General features: G+C 59.3%; 1 protein-coding gene across 2 annotated transcripts in view; it reads right to left on the reverse strand.

Moving 5' to 3' along the window:
- Positions 1-1,208: 1,208 nt before the first annotated feature.
- Positions 1,209-19,367, reverse strand: part of DISP3 (dispatched RND transporter family member 3) — a 75,470-nt gene continuing 57,311 nt past the window's right edge. For both annotated transcript variants that reach the window (XM_075906184.1, XM_075906185.1), the window contains exons 12-21: positions 19,027-19,163; positions 18,139-18,320; positions 16,075-16,205; positions 15,791-15,966; positions 13,727-13,853; positions 11,190-11,335; positions 10,519-10,678; positions 10,011-10,124; positions 8,229-8,395; positions 1,209-7,271 (exon numbers count right to left, since the gene is read on the reverse strand). In XM_075906184.1, coding sequence (XP_075762299.1) covers positions 6,909-7,271; positions 8,229-8,395; positions 10,011-10,124; positions 10,519-10,678; positions 11,190-11,335; positions 13,727-13,853; positions 15,791-15,966; positions 16,075-16,205; positions 18,139-18,320; positions 19,027-19,163 — 1,703 coding nt within the window. In that variant the 3' untranslated portion in view covers positions 1,209-6,908. The remainder of the gene's footprint in view (positions 7,272-8,228; positions 8,396-10,010; positions 10,125-10,518; positions 10,679-11,189; positions 11,336-13,726; positions 13,854-15,790; positions 15,967-16,074; positions 16,206-18,138; positions 18,321-19,026; positions 19,164-19,367) is intronic.

The raw sequence follows: 19,367 nt of genomic DNA on the forward strand, positions 1-19,367 counted from the left end.
CGTAAGAAAACCCCTCTTGAGCAATGCTATTATTCCTGAAAGTAATCGGCGTGACGGCATTGCGCAAGCGGGGTTTTCTTGCACAAGAAGGGGCAGTGTAGACAGCTCCTTCTGGTGCAAGAGCCTCTTCTGCAAAAATGGCGGCTCATTAGGTATGCAAATGAGGCTCGGCGATATTCCATGCTTAGCCTCATTTGCATATTTCTGGCGCAAGAAGCTGTGAGTGTAGACAGCCTGCGAGCGCGCTGTGACCCTGGGAGAAACAGGAGCAAGAGACTGCTTTTGGGTCTGCTGTTGGCTGGATGGAGTTGGGGGCCAAAAACAAAGCCCACTCACTGCTCCTTTTCATCTTGGTTTCCTTCTCCGTTTAGAGGCACAGGACTTTTGTACGTTCCTTGTAACTAAACAAGACTGCATCTAAGAAAATACCAGACTCCATCGATTTCTCCTTCCAACCAGCATGTCCCCAGGGCCCTGAACTTTGATGAGCGGCTCAGGTCAAAAAGGAGCAACAATGTTTTACTTCCTTTTGAGGAGATGGGTAACATTGGGATGGACTTGAATGGGTGGGAGACGAGAGGGCAAAGCAGCACCACTGCTCATGACCAGCAGCCCTTGAGCAGGTAACTGGGTAATAAAAGACGAGGGACAGCAGCAAAGTCCTATGATAAGACTCTGGTCACTGCATAGGATGGTCATCAGCCACCCCTTGTGTTGGGAATGGATTTAGGAGGCCTGTCTTTTCTTACCAAGATCCCCAACTAGAGTTAAGCATCCTCCTCCCAGCCGGCACAATCCATGCAGAATTATAACCAGCTATAGAGCTTGGTAACCCACGAGAGCCGCAGTCACTGACTTCAGAGCCAGAAGGGACCAAGATGATTATCTAGTCTGACCTCCTGCACACTGCAGGGCACAGCACTTTATCCACCCACTCCTGTAATGGGCGCGGAACTGCTGGTGGAGATGCTGAAGGCCTCGGATCTTGATCTCATCCTGACACCCGTAGAGCTGGTCACCCCAGTGCAAGGGAGTACCATGTTGGTGCGAAGCGCTAGTAAATCAGAGGGCAGTCCGGCATGCACGTTGCACTTGGGTACATGGTGACAGCTCAGACAGGGAATCTGACCCAGAGTTTAGGGGATCCCCAACTGTCGCCAAACTGTGGTGCAAGCACTGAAACAGACCGACCAACCGAGGCACCAGTGTGAATGTCAAAATCTTTTATTTACAACAGTCTCCAAAAGTCAAGGAACACCGAAAGTAGTGCTGGCAGGAGAGGGCCTAGAAAAGTAACGTGGGTACATGGCATCAGGGATTGTGCTACGTCGGAGAGCCAACACTCTCGCATCTGCCCACAATAACGTGAAACACGAGGCAGCCCAGCCCACAGCTCTCCACCCACCCTCTGCTCCAACTTCCCAGATCACACGGGCTCCTGCTCCCCTTTCTGTGCCCTCCCTGCGGCCTTTCCTGCCACGGGGGGATTGCCATTGGCCCAGGTGCAGGGCAGAGGGAGAATGGGGCCCCGTGCAGGATAGCTGCCTGCTCACAATGGAGAGAAGAAACCAGATCTTGGTGGATGTGACCCCAGGCAGCTCGGAACCTAACCTGGGGCAAATGGCAAATTAGCTGATGTTCCCCCCCCCTCCCCCCCCACACACACGACTGTGTTAGCTCGGGCCGAGCTCTGTGGCACGGAGCCTCCAGGCGGATTAAAACACGTGAGCTGAATCGTAAATGCTGCCCACCGTGAGGCAGGGTTTGAAAAAGAATAACCGGGAGGCTTCGCGTGTGCCCTGCTTGGCTGTAAATCAATTGGCGCGGCTAAGCTACTGGTGAGGGCGGGAGGGTTTCTGTCAGTTGCCGCGGTAAACAAACAGGCCTTTTAGAGCCTGCCAGGGGAGCCGGATTCTCCAGCCAGAAAATTCAGGGCCAGAAAAGTCTCTAGAGACTGGGAGCTCCCAACACAAGCCGGCTCCAGCGACGCCACAGGCGGCACTCCCAAGAACGACCATCCCTTCTGCCCTCTGTGGGCTGTTGGCCTGTCCCTCTCTCCTCGCCCAGCCAACGCTGCCGTGGTTTTCCCCATTCCTTTTTCCTACAGGGTCTGGCACCAGCCTTGCCCGATGTGACTATGTCCCATAGGACAGTGCCAGCACCAAAGGGCAGTGCCCTCAGACCGGGCAGGAAAATCCTCCAAAAGGGAGTTTGGACACCATGCCCCACTTGGCTCCACGTCTGAACCTGCCACCAGAGGAACTTTTATGCCCATCTCGATCTGGGCTGGTACTATCAGCCCAATGCAGGGGATACCCAGTGACTCAAGGAAGGCTCCAGACTAGGGGTGAGCTCTGGTTGGGTTCCCAGCTTTGCCACTCACCTAGGCTGTGTCTACACTGCAAGGTTTTTGTGTAAAAACAGCCACCTCAAATGCATGTTTGTGCAAGTAAATCGGCAGTAAAACGGCAGAACAGAGGGCTTTTTGCAGTGTAGATAATCTCCTTTTACAAGGCATCGCCTTGTTGCGCAATAGCTGTAGCACAAAAAGGAGGAAGTGTGGATGCTCCGCAGGGGTTTCTTGCGCAAAAAGAACCTATCTGAAAAAGAATAGGTGATCTGATGGCCAGTCTGTGAATGACCATCAGAGCTTTCTTGCACAAGTATGTCCATGCAGTGTGGACGCTCTCTTGCGCAAAAGCACATCGCAAAAGCAATGCGCTTTGAGGTGTGGACGTGCTTTTGTGCAAGAAATTTTGCACAAGAACTCTTCCGCAAAAGACTTCTTGTGCAAAAACCCTGCAGTGAAGACGTAGCCCTAGTGTATGACCTGGAATAAGTGACTTGCCCTCAGTTTCCCCTGCTCGCCCCCATTCACCATAGACTATAAGCTCTTTGAAGCAGGGACTGCCTCCTAGCGTGTGTCTGTCCAACACCTAGCACAATGGCGTCCTGCCCAACTTGGGGCCGCTTGGTAGCGTGAACAAAAGTTGCATTCATACTGCCCACAGTACAGCCGTGCCATTGTAATACAAATAGCAATATCCATCGGTGCCCACCTACGGCCGAGCGATAGGAGGCACCTGCTCGCTGCTAGGAAGGAGTCGGGTTTCTCATTTACGGGAGGTTCCATGCTTTTGGAAGGCTTCCTCCTCCCAAACTGAATCATAATGAAAACTCCCAGTTTTGAAATTTTCCCATGAAAAGAAATTCTGGAAAAAAAATAAGTTGGAGCCAATTGAAATGTTTCATCTGGGGAAAGTCTAATCGTTTTGTTCCAATAATGGCCTTTATAGGATAGTCTATATAAAATTCTTACATTTTGTAAAAAATTGGGTTTTGAAACAGAAAAATCAAAATGGTCCAGGCTGCAACAGTGGAACCAGAGCGTGCATGCCAGGGAGATCAGCGAGAGGTAAAAGCGAGAGGGGCCAGAGATGTTGCAGCTGGGCCCCTGAGGGAAGAATGGCTAAAAGCAGGCTGAGACGTGATTATCACCAAGTTTCGGGGGCAGGGCAATTTAGAGGCTATGAGCTGGGTGGTCTAGTGGATAGAGCACCGTCCCCTGGGGAGTCAGGAAACCTGCATTCTATTCCTGGCTCTGCCACTGGCCTGCTGGGTGGCCTTGGGCATGTCCCTTCCACAGCTCCGTGCTTCTGTTTCTCCCCACTGTCCCTCGCCCTGGGTCTTTCCCCATAGAGGATCTCTCTGTGGTAGGTTTTGTCTCCCACTGGGCACTTACATGGCACTGACACAACGGGGCTGCAGCCTCCCCACTATCTAACTTATTCTGCTTTTTGCTCTCACTTGCCCTTCCCCGTCTAACACCTTCCAAAGCCACAAGCAGAATGTCACAGCCAGCCCCTGACAGCCTGCCAGAGCTGGGATGGGCAGAAAGAAACAATGGGAACTCCTCTGGATGCAGGCCCCAGCCCTTCTGCGGATTGGCCCAAGGGACCATCTCTCAATTAATGACACTTTTGGTGATTCTTAAGACCTGCCCACCCTTTGTGACACACACACACAAAGCGAAGCGCCTGCTCCCCACAATGCACAGCACAACGTATGGACAGCCACTCATCTTGCGGGGCCCTGGATGTCCGACATGTGGCAGCCCTGCCGGGGAACCCAGCACCTCACCAGATTGGACCTGAGAGATGCCAGAGGTTTCCGGCTGCTTTGTTTCACCTCCTGGGGGCGGCTGAGCTGGTGATCCTGGCGTGCCGTTCCCAGACATGACTGGAGGGGGAAGGGCTCGCACCAGTCGTCTTTCTATAGGCTGCGTAAATGAAGACCACGCTGGGCTCGCATTCGCTCTGATGCGCCGTTTGCAGGGCTAGACACAGTTCTCTGTCTCAAGTCAGACATGCCAACCCCTCTCCCCCTCCGCACAGCGGGAGTGACTTTCTCCAGGGACTCTCTGGGGTCGTCTCTCCCCCACACATACACTGGCCCCTTTTCCGCTTGTCTGATCGCTGACCTGGAAACACATGAACAGGGACTTTAATCAGCCTCAGGAGGCCGATGCATTTGCTCAGTTCACGTCTCGCTGTCAGGCCAGTCATTGCTTTGGGGAGACGGTTCAGTGCCATCTCCTCCATGCTCTCCCGCTGTGTCGCACGCACACGCCTGTGTCCCAGCCACGCTGCCACGGGGCTCAGTGCACGCCAGTGACACGCCGAGGGCTGGTTAATTAAGCTTGGTGTTGGGGTGACAGAGCAAGCTGGGGCTCGGAAGCAGCACAGGGAATCAGGGAGCACAGGGCTCCAGAGCGCGGGGGTCAGAGACAAGGAACCTGCCCCTGCTGCTGTCTGAGCTAATGAGGACTGACTAATGGGCCCAGGATCCATCGAATGCCCAAGCAGCTGTGGCAGGAAGAGACAGCTCAGCTGGCAATGCAAGCCCTGGGTCGGATTCTGCTCTCGCACCAGGGCGGCTTCTCTGCCTCCAGTAGAGTGGCTCCTCATTTCCTCTGGCCCCGGGACCACAGACAGGCTGAGCCGCCCAGGAGACATCTGGGAGCTGAATGGATAGGGGGTGAAAGGGATGAAGGGCCCAACCCTGCAAGCAGAGGACTGCTGAGCCCTGCCGTGCTAGCCAACGGAAGCCGAGCACCTGGGACGGTCTGGCCCTACATCCAGGGGGAAATCATGCACTTCACAAGGCGCCAAGAAATGCACAAAGTGAATTTAGCACGGACTCCACCAGGGACCTGACCTGGGGGCACTTTCCCAAGCAACGTGACCACAGGCCCAGGGAGCAGACTGGTGGGAGGGGGGACAGGGGATCCACCCCCCTGAGGCGCTTACATTTGAAAAATCCACACCGCAAACCCGCCTCCCCCGGGGCTTCGGCATCTGCCAACCAGGGAAGAGCCCAGCCCCGCTCCTGCTGTCGCGCCTCCTGGTAAATTACGTTTGGTGCAGCTCCCCGCAGGCCTGCCCCACGCCCCTTCTGCCAGAGACCAGATGTGGTGCCTACCGATGCACGCCCATCGCGCTTTCCTTTTTAAGACGATGATGGAATCAGCGATGCCTAAAATGTACTCGCTAATGGCACCGCTTTGCAATTTCATTTCATAGGAACCATCTGCTCCAAGCCGGCAGCTGCCAGGGGCTGCACCAAAGCTGCCACGACGGATGATTCCCCCTCCCCCCTCCATGGGATGCGGGCTTGGTGCATCATTGCTACCCAAGGCAGAGGCTGTGGTGTGGGGTTGGAGGCTCGCAGTTCTCCCCCTGGTGGCGATGGGAGGTGTTACACACGCAGAGCAGCGCAGGGCAGGGACGGGAGCGGCAGGCGCCGGCGGCTGTTACTGCCGGAGCCGCATGGCCGGGCCTGGAGAGACAGGGCAGGTCACTGCTCTCCTGCTCGCTGCATTGCTGGCTGCGAACCCGCCCGGGATCCAACTGCCCAGCGCGAGGGAGGGAGCAAGGCGGGAGCGTCGGTCCATTCGCTGAAGCCGGGTTTGGCTCTGTGGTGCCTGCCGGGCAGAGGGGGAAGATGCTACCTGCCGACAATCTCCCAGCTAATGACCCCAGGCTGCTGCCCCAGAGTGGCTCACTGGGCAAAATGAAGCGAGCCCAGGGGTGGGGACAGGTCAGAGTGTGTATCTGGGACTAGTGAGGAGGCAAAGTGGGAGGTGGGTGGAGACGCTCATGGCCCTGTGAGCTTCACCTTCGCTCCAGGACAAGGGAACAAGTGCCCAGCAGGCTCATCCCCCGCACACAACACAGGCGCAGGAAACGGGACCCCAAATCCCCACTGTGCTCTCCAGGCTACTCCTGAAAAGGACGCCCTGGCAGCTGCATCCAGCCAAAGCAGACAGAGAACCTGACGCGACAAGCGAGCTCAGCCCAGGACAGCCAAACCCAGCTGGTGTCCGCTAGAGATCCCCAGAGCCTGGGGCTCGCACCAGTGGCAGCAGATGCTTCCTTAGGAACCAACTCCCCTTCGAGAGCTCCAATGCCCCCACCTCCCTCGTCTCGGAGGGCCAGACCCTCGGTGGGTGTAAATCGGCAGAAACAGATTACCCCTGCCAAGGATCGGGCCCAGGGGATGAAATTCACAAGGCCTGCCTCTCACTTAAGTCCTATTTTGAAGGATGAAGTGGAACGGGGCGTATACATCACGGGGGTGTCCTAGAGGGGACGGGAAGCCAGGGTCTCCCACCCCTCCATTGGTTAACAGAGAAGGCGGGACCCTCCCCCCTCCACACGCCCTCACTGCCGTCCATCCGTCACCGCCAAAATAAATACAAGTTTAGAGCAAAACACAGTAGAAAATAAAGTGCCTCTGGAGTTGAAAAAACGTCCGGAAAAAAAGGGATTTTTTGTTTTCATTTCTACAAAAAATATCCTTTAAAAAAAACAGGGCAAAAGAGAGGCGGGGGCGGCTCAGGGCAGGGACTACAGGGACGTCCCAGTGGGGAGGGGGATCTTCACGCCGCTCTGTAGCAGTGCCAGGCAGATGGCCAGACCCAAGACGCCGGCCAGGAGCACCCCCGCCAGGGCCTTGAGGAAGGAAGTCCTGCTGCGGGTGAAGGTGCTAGGCCCCAGAACGCCCAGCAGGGCGGTGCTCACAGTCAGGGTGTACAGGATGGAGACGCCCGTGTTCAGGGCCACGATCTTCCCGAACTTGGCAAAGGGAGCGATGATGCAGAAGAAGAGCGGGATGGTGGCGATCACCGTGGTGACGGCGCTGGAGACGATGGCCACGCCCACATGCCGGACGGCTTCGATCGTCCTCCACTGGCGGCAGGAGGCGGGGTCCTGGCAGGGCAGAGGGCAGTATGAACGGGCGGCAGGTGCTTGCACCCAGGAGGGCTGGGGCCTAATCTGCCTGGGGAGTGTAGCCAGGAAGCTCAATGGTGCGCGTCATTCGCCCACAGCCCGGCCTGATCCCAGCAGAGACGAGCCCTCTAGGGCAGCATCTGGTCTCAGCTACCCCTGCGTCCATTCGGAGGGACCCCCAGATGCCAGCGGAGTCCCTTCCAGTTTGAGGGATGGAACGCTGACCCTTCCATTGGAGATGCCCCAGCACCTTGGCCCAGTCGCCCCCGGGAGCGGGAAAAGCCTGCACAGGCCACAGACGCGTTAGGAGGCACCTCATGGCCCTTCAGCTGTACCGCCCCGAAGACACGGCCAAGCGCAGCCAGGCAGGGCCTGTGTCTATGCTGCACTACACGCCCCGCAGGCCCTGCTAACTGACTCAGGCTCGCAGGGCCAAAACCAGCACAGAGCCCAGGCGCCAACACCCTCCCCTTGCAGGTCCCCAGCCTGAGCCCGGACAGCAAAGCTATTTCCAGCCCCGCAGCCAGAGCCGGTCGTCGGGGCTGCGGTGCTCTGGAGGCTCTACAGACACACCCATAGCGGGAGGGAAGAGAAGGGTGAGCTGGGCTTAGAGACCACCCAGTGCAGGGCCTGTCCTCATAAGGGCAAAGAACCGGGAGAGGCCGGTCCCAGGGACACGGGCGCCAGCGCGCAGCAGGACACTGCTATGAACCCCACTGGGAGTCGCTGCACAGCTGAGTCCCGTGTCAAGGCCTCAGGGCACTGCCTGGGCACCAGGGAGCTGATCTGGGGCTGATGGGGCAAAGGACTCGTCCCCCCCAGCGCTGGTGCGGCCCAGGGAGGAGGTAGCCTCCCCAGCTCCATGCGAGGGGCGGCCGTGGCACAGCTCCATGGGCCCTCGCGTCCGCGTGAGGAAAAGGCCGGGGCGGAACTCACCTCTACCTGGTGCAGGGGCAAGTTCTCCCCCGCCAGCAGGTAGCCCTCCACCAGGTGCACGCAGTAATCGACGGAGGAGCCGACGAGGATGGAGAGAGAAATCGCCTCAACGGCTCCCATTTCCCAGCCGGCCCAGTACATGATGGTCACCACCAGACAGACAACCCCTGCACAAAGAGGCCAGAGGGGAGCAGTAAGTGAAGCCAGACTTTGGGCTAGATCAAGCCACAGATACCTGGACCAAACCGGATGCCAGTGAAGTGGCTACAGTCCTGGGACCCAGCTAGTCTCATTTCTACCAGCTGCTCCCTTCCTCCCCACATCAGACGGAGAGAGACGTCGAACTAGACCCGGGCTCGCTGCCCTCCTCCCACGGCACAGACGTTTGCCGAGCGTCGGAACGTTCTGACCGTCGGGCTGGAGAGCCAACACCTCAAAAATATTCCAGCATCTACAGGCCTCAGCATTTTCCATTTCAGCCCAAGGACGTACGTTTTTCAACAAGATCAACATCAAAATGAAGTCTTTTTTCCATCTAATCAGCTTACATTTCAAAACAGAAAGTCCCTTTCCACCAGCCCACTGGAAGGTCTCATTTTGTTACCGTTTTTTCTAGTTGGGAGTTTTCGAAATAGCCTCTGGTCCGCAGCGGCTGTCTACACATCTGAATTGGTTTGGCAAAAAACATTTGGCTTAAAAATTCCTGAGCATCTCCACTGAGCAGCTAAGGGCAGAGAACCCAAATTGTGCGCTCAGGTGCTAGGGTAATGGGCGGGGCACTGACAGGCAAAGGGGCGGGGCCTCACATAGAAGGGGCGGGACCAGGGCAGCCAGCCCTGAGCATTGTCTGGCATGTACCATGCCAGCCCCCAGCGCCACCCAGAGTGCGGCACGTCCTGACTCCAGCCATTAGCACTGCCGGCAGCAATTTTAACGGCCTGGGGCTCCAGCCGCCACTGCTGCTCCCCTGAATTACCATGCCTGGGGCAACTGCCCACTTTGCCCCCTCCTGTGGGCAGGCCTGTTGATGCGGGACAGTAAGAGAGAGACAGACTGCGCATGGGGGTATCCAGCCGGAGGGCCACTGGCAATCTTGGGAGCACAGCCCAAAAGGGAAAGGGGGCGCCCCCCTCACACAACCCTCTCGGTGTGCTTGTCTGAGTTACGCGCGTTTGGTTTCTACAAGAAAGTGATGTTTGTTTGTGAGTCATGAGTGGGAGGCACAGTCAGTTTAAAACGATACATTTGCTTTTTTAAAAAGGGAAGTTTAGCAACATGCTCGGTCCATAATATCGTCAAATCACCAGCCAGGGAGCGGGAGGCTATTTACAAATTTGTTTAAAATACTAACAAACCCACTAAAATATTCAGTGTTTATAATCCCCCACTGAGGAGCTTTGGAAAGGCGAGCGATTGTTATGCAGAACACGTGGGCCTTAATCACATTATTATACATCCGAGGCAGGGCTGGAGTTTGTGTAGCTAAAACCGTTATTTAAACCAGCAGAGGAGCTTGTGTAGAGAAAACCAGATAGGAACGAGATAGGAAAAACCTGCTTTTAAGATGGGGACCCTTTGCTCACATGGGTCCAGAGTTTCCTCCCACTCACCCCCGGGGAAATGAGGAGAGGGGCCAGGTGAAAGGGGGATTGGAATCAGACCCCTCGGAGTCGTGCTGCTGTGCATCAGGAGTCACACCGGTGCAACCCCGGGAGCACAGCCGCGCAGGTGAGAGGAGAATCAAGCCCAATTTGGAGCTGAACGCGTCTGGGGGCTACCTACCTAAAATGCTGAGCAGCACTGGCAGCAGCAGGAGCAGGTGGGTGGTGAACACGGCGACTGCGGCCACGCAAATCACCAGCGAGAGGATGAGACCGTACAGGGCGCTCTGCACACCTGGAAGAGAACAAGCGGCAGGGTTCCAGCCCCGGAAGGCAGCAGCTGCTGAGCCGAGCTGTGGGGAGATCATGCCCCTAGGAGCTAGCTCGAACTGGGGCAAGAGGGAGGATGAAGGGGATGGGGCAGTGGAGTGAGAGTCAGGGGAGCCAGGTGGCTGGGTGACCCTGGGCAGATCTCTTCTCTTCAGGCCTTGCTTTCCCCTCCCAGCCTGGCTCTAGTCTCTTTAGCCTGTGAACTCCTGGGGCAGGGGCAGCGCTCGGGGGGTGTTTGTTCAGCGCTCGGTGGGGGCCACAACGCACGCAAATAAGAAAGCCATGGGGGAATCTAGGGGAGGGAGCCGGGGGGTGGGAGGGCAGGCTGCAGAGGGGTGAGAGGAGCTGAAGGTCCCTACCTATGATCTCCATGAAGATCTGTTTCCAGTGCTCGCAGGTCTGGAAGCCGCGCCGGAGAGCGGAGCTGTCTGGGAAGAGCTGGAGCTGCTGCTGCAGGAAAGTCTCCCACTTCAGGTAGTCGGCGTAGGTCTGGAAGGAAGACTTGCCCTTGTAGGTCGTCTGCAAGGAAGCCGATGGGTCAGTCTGTGGAGGGGCTAACAGCCCCAGTGTCCCCCATGCACACCTATCCCCCCTGGACCCGGCCCACAAGAGGAGCAGCTGAACTGGTCTGCAGACCTCCCCGGGACAGGCCGGCGAGAACGGCTCCTTCTGGGGCAGCACGTCCGCTCCGGGCCCGGCTCAGCCAAACCCTTGGTGCGGTGCCCTGGCTGCTGCAAAGCCAGGCTGCTGGGCCCGCCCGCGATCACCACGGCCTGGCCGGCTGCGGGGGCTGGCGAGGAGGCAGGGGGGTTTGCAGCTCCCAGGTCGAGTCTGCAGCGTGGGGAGCGGAGGAAAACCCTGGGGCTCCCCAGGCCCGCTCTGCAGCCTGCGCCCAGCCTGGCCTCCTTGGTCGGGGCTGCCTGGAGGGCATGACCGGCGGCCGTAGGCGCCCTCGCTCGTTCTCAGCTCCAGCCAGCCCGACGCCCACCTGCAGCGGGGGAAGGGACGGGGAGCACGGAAGCGCCCTCACCGATTCAAAGGCCATGGAGATCCACTGCACCTTGCCATCCTTCACGCCCACGGCCCCGTGGGAGAGCTGCCCGGGGAGCAGGTTGGGCTCTGGGAGGTTCTTACACTCAGGGTGCAGCATCTGCAGAAAGGAGGAGATGCTGTAGCCTGGGGAGAGAGAGAGGGAAAGAGTGGGGCAGGGGGCGGGGCACACAGGAGCAAGGGGGCAGAGAAGACAGAGTTGCAGTTCTTGCTCATGAACGGCTGCTTCTCCCATCGCCTGTGTGGCCCTGGCTACAGACTTGGATTCTTAGCACCAGCCGGTGCCTTGCGGAGGCCGAGAGCAGAGGGCATTTGCGACCTCCCAGAATGGGGGGGTAGGCCAGTGACCCCTCCGGCCTCTGAGGCAGGACCTCAGCTGATGGGGGTCGGCACCGCTCGCCTAGAGCCAGGGCAGAGCACCGCATTATGCCAGCCTAGGATCGGGGCCATCCGTAGGCATGCACAGAGTACGCGGCTGCGAAGGGCACCTGAGAATGTGGGGCACCAGATGTTTGGGTGCCCCTATGTAGCCATGTGTGATCAGGAGACCACAGACAGCCCTGACCATTGTCCGCTGGTTCCCCGCTGGCCCAGCCCTTCCCCACGGCTGCTCTCTCAGCCACCAGCTGCAGGGCTGCCTTCGCCCTGCCCCTTCCTCCCCCCGCCATGTGCTCAATTGGCCAGCTGCCAGCAGCCTGGCTGGAGGGGAGAGGAGCCTTCCACCTCTGCAGCTCTGCAATGACCCAGGGAAGCCCTGAACCGTGGCAGAAGCTGTGAATGGGGGAGGCAGGGAAACCACAGGGCGCGTGTGTGCGAGGGAACCTCCAGCCCTGGCAGAAGTTGTGCGCAGGGGGATGGGGCAAAGGAAGCCACGGGAGGGGGGTATGAAAGGGAAACCCCGAGCACCGACAGAAGCCACGTGGGGCAGCCTTAGGTAACTTGTGTAGGACTCCGGGCCCTGCCTAGCTTTCCACCTTCCTGCCCTAGCTGTGAGCGGGTGGGACTGGCCGTCAGAGAACCCCGCTCCCCCCGGCCTTTACACTGGTGTGAGAAGACAAAGGGAGACAACACCCCAAATCGCCAGGACACGTTTGCCTGCTGGTGAGTGGCAGGTGTCAGCAGGCAGGGGGGCACCTCCACGAATGTGGGCGGCCTTGCCCTCCGTTCTCGGGGTGCCTTTCTGTGCTGCTGCCTAAAAGCATCCTGGGACTCCTCCAGATACGAGTTAACTTGCAGCTACAAAGAAACATGCTGCATCATCTCCACCTCGGGCTACCGCCCTCCAGGCCCGGGGACGTGTGTGACATGCCAGGAGAGCCGCTACGAAGCGATGCCACGGACCCACGAGAGTTAGCGGCTCAGTCTCCACTCCATGGGGACTGGGACCAGATCCTGCTCTCCCTTGCACTGGGGTAAAGCGGAGGACCCCACGGACATCCTGGAGGGAATGGACTGGATGATCTAGTCCATCTCCAGACTCCCTGATGGAGCTTCTAGGAACGAGGCCACAGATACACACAGCCCAGGGAGATGGAGGAAGCTGAAAGGTACCTTGAGGCTGCGATCCCTTCTGCAATCCCTTCTTGCCTGGCTACGGCAGGGGCAGGCAAAATGCAGCCCATGGCTCCCTGCCTGCCCCACCCCACACACTGCTCAAAGCGAACAGTGCAGGGATCGCGAGCCTGGGGAGCGGGGCAGCCTTTCCACACTGCCCCCATCTCCAGCACAATCTCGCAGCTTGCAGAGACTGGCCAGTGGGAGCTGCCTGGACTGTATCTGTGGGGCAGGCAGCATGCAAAGTACCCACCACCGGGGCTTGCTTGGAGCTGGAGAGCCAGTCCGAGGGACCTGCTGGGCTGCTGGCTGGGAACCACTTAGGTAAGTGCCTTCTGGCCACAGCCTGCACCTGGTACCCCAGCCTCTCCCTCCCCAGCCCTACATAATCCAAATCCTCTGCATACCTGCTCCTGCACCCACACCTCCTCCCAGACCCTGCACCCCCTCCTGCACTCCTCCTCCCGGTCAGACTCCTCTCCTGCACCCACGTCTCCTCCCAGACCCTGCACCCCCTCCTGCACTCCTCCTCCCGGTCAGACTCCTCTCCTGCACCCACGTCTCCTCCCAGACCCTGCACAGCTATGCACCCAGCCTCCTATCCTGAACTCCCTTCTGCACCCAATCGCTGTCCCAGACCCCACCCCCTCCATTAGTATCATAGAAGAGTGCAGCCCTTGACCACGTACCAAGTTCTGGGAGCAGCCTCCCATTAAAAATGATTGCCCACCCCTGGGCCAGGGCCAGGTCTTGCTCACCCCCAGTTCTGAGCACAGCTAAAGGTTAGCAGCTGGGCCCAGCATCTATACATGACTTCCCCTCCCGCAGCAGACAGGGCGAGGAGGCCGGGAGTTCGGGTTCGCAGATAGCAGGACCGGCTCTTCCCAAGCCCAGCCGCTGCGCCTGCTTGGTGCATAGCTGTGCCCATGTTCCCGGGATCAGGCCAGGCGGGGGCCCACATACCTGAGGGCAGGCACTGGGCCCCGCCCGGCTTCACCAGCTCCGCGTTGCTGGCGATGGCCTTGCAGATGCGGCACAGGTTGCCAATCTCTTTGAAGAGGTCAAAGCTGTCGTCGTAGATAACGCTGCCCTTTCACAAGGAGACACCACAGCGAGAGCGAAACACGTGAGGCACTTGCCCAGGGCCTGGGGGGGTTGGGGAGGCTTGGGCGGGGCCCGGGCCTACGGCTGAGCTCACAACACCAACTGCCCCTTCTCCATACCCCACACTGGGCACCCAGTCTGGGGCCCCAGCGTTGGGCAGAGAGAACAACCAGCATCCTCGCTCCAGGAGCCAGAGTCCTGCCTTGGGAACCAAGAGCAGTGGCATGAAGAGGCAAAGTGGGTGGCTGGGCAGGTGTCGCTGGGGCACCCCAGAACCCTGCCTGGCTCGCAGCAGCATCCAGACAAGTCCAGCGAACCAGCCCGAGCGCCAGATGGGTCACAGCTCTGCCCCACGGGCTCTTCTACACGCAAGGCTACATCTACACTGCGGGTGTTTCGCGGAAGAGGAAAATGCAAATGGAGCACTCATTTGCATATCGCACGCTCTCATTTGCATATCTTCTTCCGATCCTTTTTGCAGAAGAGGTTTTATGCGACAAAAAGCACCGTGTAGACGGGGCCATTTGTCGGAAAAAACGCCTTTTGCGCAAGAGCCTGTAAACCTCACTTTCAGGGGAATAAGGGATCTTGTGCAAAATGGGGTTTTTCCTGACAAATGGCCCCGTCTACACGGCGCTTTTTATCGCAAAAACCTCTTCTGCAAAAAGGATCGGAAGAAGGTATGCAAATGAGAGCGTGCGATATGCAAATGAGCAGGGCTGGACAAATAATCCTTATCCATGGGCGAGTAGATTACAACCCGGAAGAGCCGGCGCAGAGTGACCTGCGTATGCACAGAACCGCGCAAAACCGCGCGGCTGGTGAGTGGGGCTCGCCGCCGCTTGGCAAGCCCTGCAAACGAGCACCCATTTGCACTTCCTCTTCTGCAAAACACCTGCAGTGTAGACGTGGCCCAAGACTCAGGCCCCATCTACACCCCAAAGGAGCCCCCTGTTCACTAGCCTGGTGTCGTTAGAGTGGCACGTGCCCTCCCGTAAAAGGGTACTTGCAGCTGTAGCATTAATCCGTGCAAAGGACGAGGAACCGTGATCCTGCTATCGCTGCGTCCACACCAGGGGCTGGACTGATTCAAACCATCTCCTACCCAACCTCATGCAACAGGCACAAACCCGGGGCAATCACACCCCCAAGCTAGACAAGGGGAGCGTGGGCAAGTGTCGCCCACCACAGAAGCACTGGCACATCACGCGGGATCGGATGCTTGATAAGCAAACTGACTCCCGCCCCCTTGGAGGAGCAGTCCAGACAGCTCCTGGTCTGACCTCCCGCTCTGTCCCCTGGCTGCCTTCCAAGCGGGGCTGGGGGGCAGAAAGCGGCGAGGGCTAGTTCTGCCCATACTGCTCCCCCACTGTACTAGGGGAAGCCACCCGGAAATAGAGGGAAGCGGATGTTGGTTGGGAAAGCGCCATCCATGTGCCCGGCTAGCAGACAGGGGAACTAAGCTGCACACAGACAAATCAGACTGAGTCATCTTTAAGGTAATCCCTCTCTGCAGGCCAGCCACGAATGACACAGCAACGGCTAGCACCCCTCCCCCCGCCCGTCAGCAAAGTGTCCCCTCTCAGCCTGATTTTGGGAGCCCCTGTAACATCCACGACACCCCCCAGAGAGGTCTCAGATGTAAGTGGTTGGCCCGTGGGCGTGGGTGGGGTTTTTCTGGAGAGTGTGAAATAATTTCAAGGAGGGCCCCCGAGTTCCATCTGGAGTAAGCTCACGAACAGGCTTTCTTAAGGGCCTCGTCCCAGCATGGCTGCTTCTGCTCTTTTAGCCGGTCGGAGGTGGGGAGCGATTGCTGGAGGGGGAGGAGTGCAGGTGAGAATTCGGGGGATTAGCCCCGGGGAGGTTTGCCTGCATTCACCACCCCAGGGCTGGCTGGGCCCACAGGCAGGAAAGCGGGTGTACCATGTCTCCGATGACGTGGTTATCTGGGTGTCGGGTGTGATTCACCCCGCGGATGCCGAACACCACAAACACCATGGCCCCCGTGTCCACCAGCGGCCGCACTGCCGGCTTCCCGCAGCCCGTGTTCCCGCACGGGTTGAAGCCCGAGGTGGCCGAGAGCTTCTCCTTGGGGGACGCTGCCAAACAACGAGGGGACGGTTACAAGCCAGGAAAGCAAGGAACCCCCGACGAGCCCTCCCAGCGCAGCCAGGCCCACGCGCCCCCGGCAGCTCCCCCCAGCTCACCCTTCTCGCTGGGCACGTAGAGGAAGCCTTTGTTGGGTCCGTCTGGGCTGGAGCTGAGAAGGCAGCCCGGGGGCGCCACGCACACTCGGCCGTGGTACGGAGGCTTGTGTGACTGGGCGAAATAGAGTTTCCTGCGAGGCAAAGAGCGGGGCATGAGGGAGAACCCAGTGCTGCTGCGCAGTGGGCGCGAGAGGCCAGCACACAGCGGCTCCGTGTGGCAGCACCCTTGGGACACCAGCGTAGGGGCGTGGCAATGGAACAGGCACCGGGGGGGGAGCGGGAAAGAGGGGCCAGGGATGAGGGAAGGACGGAATATGGGGAGAAAGTGACTCCGAGGGGGCATGAGTACTGCCCACGGGCGCAGAGCCAGAGAGAGAAGGGACCGGAGGCCGGGAGCCCAAGAGAGGGATTTTCTCTGGCACCAGCAAACCCACCACACTAAGACCGTCAACGATCCCGCCCTCTTGCCCCCAAGGGCCTTTGCAAAGGTGGGGGAGGATCCCAGAGTATGTCTACACTACCACCCTAGTGGAACGAGGGGTACCGGTACTTCAGAATAGGAAGCCTAATCCAAACTACCTAGTCCGTGCCGCGTGTAGCCGCGGGCACAGAGTCCGAACTAGTGGACATTTAAAAATGGCAACGCCCGGCAATATGCAAATGAAGCCCGGGAAATTCAAATCCCGGGCTTCATTTGCAACTCCGGTTGTCTACATTAACCACCCTAGTTCGAACTAGGGTGGTAGTGTAGACATTTCCCCAGGGAACTCCTGACTTCACAGATCCACCTGGCCAGGGTGCTGCAGCCATGTGCAGGCTGGAGAGACCAAACTCATTCCCTCCTGTTCCAAATACACCGGCCACTGCCACTTGAGCTAGACTCTCCATTAGCCATAGGTGGCGTAGGCATAAGGGGCTATGGTGCCTGGCTGAGTAATTCCAATTTGACCCAGCAGAGGGTAGCAGCACACAGCATGTAGCGGAATTAGACCCATTTTCTTGATGAGGAAACCGAGGCACAGAACAATGAAGCCTCTTGCTCAGGGACACACAGAAAGTCTGTGACAGAGCTGAGAAGAGACCCAGGATGCCCGTCTTCCCCTCCCTTGCACTACCTGTGAGGCAGCGCCATTCCCTGGCAGCTGAACGTTTACGGCAAGGATGGGGAACCTTTTTTGGGTCAGGGGCTGATGACCCACAAACAAATCAGTTGGGGACCACACAAAAGTGAGAAGCAAAAAAAAATACAACCCACCCCACATTCCCCTCACACCAGAGCCTAGGGGGGGACGGGACACAGGCTAGTAGATTTTCTGGCCCCCCATGCTCTGATACAAAGCCAAAATGAGTTCAGGATGTGGGAAGAAGCTGCTGGGAAGCAGGCTAAGGGGGGGAGGGCTGGGCGGGAGGTAGCACACAGGAGTGGAGTAGGGGCGGGAGGTAGGGCGCAGGAGCAGAGTAGGGGCGGGAGGGCTGGGCGGGAGGTAGGGCGCAGGAGCGGACTGAGGGCGGGAGGTAGGGCGCAGGAGCAGACTGAGGGCGGGAGGGCTAGGCGGGAGGTAGGGCGCAGGAGTGGAGTGGGGGCGGGAGGGCTGGGCGGGAGGTAGGGCGCAGGAGCGGGATGGGGTGGGAGGGCTGGGCGGGAGGTAGGGCGCAGGAGCGGAGTGGGGGCGGGAGGTAGGGTGCAGGAGCGGGATGGGGTGGGAGGGCTGGGCGGGAGGTAGGGCGCAGGAGCGGAGTGGGGGCGGGAGGTAGGGTGCAGGAGCGGGATGGGGTGGGAGGGCTGGGCGGGAGGTAGGGCGCAGGAGCGGAGTGGGGGTGGGAGGTAGGGCACAGGAGTGGAGTGGGGGTGGGAGGTAGGGTGCAGGAGCGGGATGGGGTGGGAGGGCTGGGCGGGAGGTAGGGCGCAGGAGCGGAGTGGGGGTGCAGGGTCTTGGCGGAAGGGGGGGCCACAGGGCTGGAGCGCAAGCTCCCCAATGCTGGTGGGGGAGCCCCGAGTCTTGAGGGCCAGATCCAGGCAACCCAGGGCCGTAGGCTCCCCACCCCGGTTGATAGGGCTGTTACCGCGTTCGCTGCTGCTCCTTGGCCGCGACGTAGAAACTGAAGTCGAACTTCCAGCCTCTCCTGGTGTCGCAGGACAAGGCGGTCATCATCCACTTCCGGGGGCTCGTCTGCTGAAGCAGCCCTACTGTGGACACACAAGCTGTCAGCTTCTTGGTGAAGTTACCGAAAGGAACTCTATACACCTAAGCAATGGATTAACGAAAACAGACACTTAACCGCACAGTGCCGCAGCCAAGCCACCGGTCAAAGAGACGTTAGACACCGCCCCCTTCCCCGGAGCCCTCCCCGGGCCAAGGGAAAAGATTCTGCAGGGGGGAGCTAATCCATTACCACACAGACCTCACCCTCCGGGGCCTCGGCCTCCCGCCCAGACCAAGGGGAGCTGGGGACAGCCAGAGCTCAGCTGTCAGGGAGCCCCCCTACTGCAGCTGGAGCGACGAGCGCTCAGCCCCACTGCAAAGGGGCGATCTCCACTGGATAGCCCCCAGGCTCCTTGTGCAGGCTCCACTCAGCTGCCCTGCCTGCTCCTGGACGGGGGGTCAGGAGCGAGAATTGACCCCAGAACGGCTTAGAAACCTCCTGTGGGCCAGTTCAGCTGAGGAACCCCCGGCAGGCCTTAGCTGCCCAGTAACCCTCGCCGCTCCCGCCTGCTCTCCAGCACCGGCCCAATCGCAGCCCAGCACTGACACGTGGCGTCCCAGCAACGCCGGGTAGGACACACAGTGTCCCTGTCAGGGCTGACTGGGAAGCCAGCGCTGCGAGCTTCCTCACAGCAGTGCCCCGTTGATGCCACCTCTGAGCTCCTGTGACCTGCCTGTGGGGCAGGAGGCTCTCAGACGCAAGCGCCTCGCATGGTGCGCGAGGGTCTAACGCATCCACTTAACTCACCTGGAAGGAGGGCACCTCCCCATCTCCCGGGGACACCATCTGCCAGGGGGCAGGAAGGCTGGCGTTGAGGGAGAACCTGTAGACGGCCGGCCTGCCCTGGCCTTTGGACTTGGAGACGTACACAGTCCCCTGGGGCTCTGCAAAACAACAGGGGCGCTGGTGAAGCCGCTCGGCTAACGCCACCAAGCAGGGGAGCGAATGCAGAGGGATGCCCGGCCTAGCCTCTCCCCAGCGCTAGCCCAACACAGCTGTCGCCTCACCACAGCCCGGCGCCACAGCCACGGGCTCTGAGAGCGTGGGGCCGGACCCTGCGCTAGCCCCCGGCAGGCCCCAGGGCTCCA

The sequence above is a fragment of the Pelodiscus sinensis genome, chromosome 23 (genome assembly GCF_049634645.1).
Source record: "Pelodiscus sinensis isolate JC-2024 chromosome 23, ASM4963464v1, whole genome shotgun sequence".
Classification (NCBI taxonomy): Eukaryota; Metazoa; Chordata; order Testudines; family Trionychidae; genus Pelodiscus; species Pelodiscus sinensis.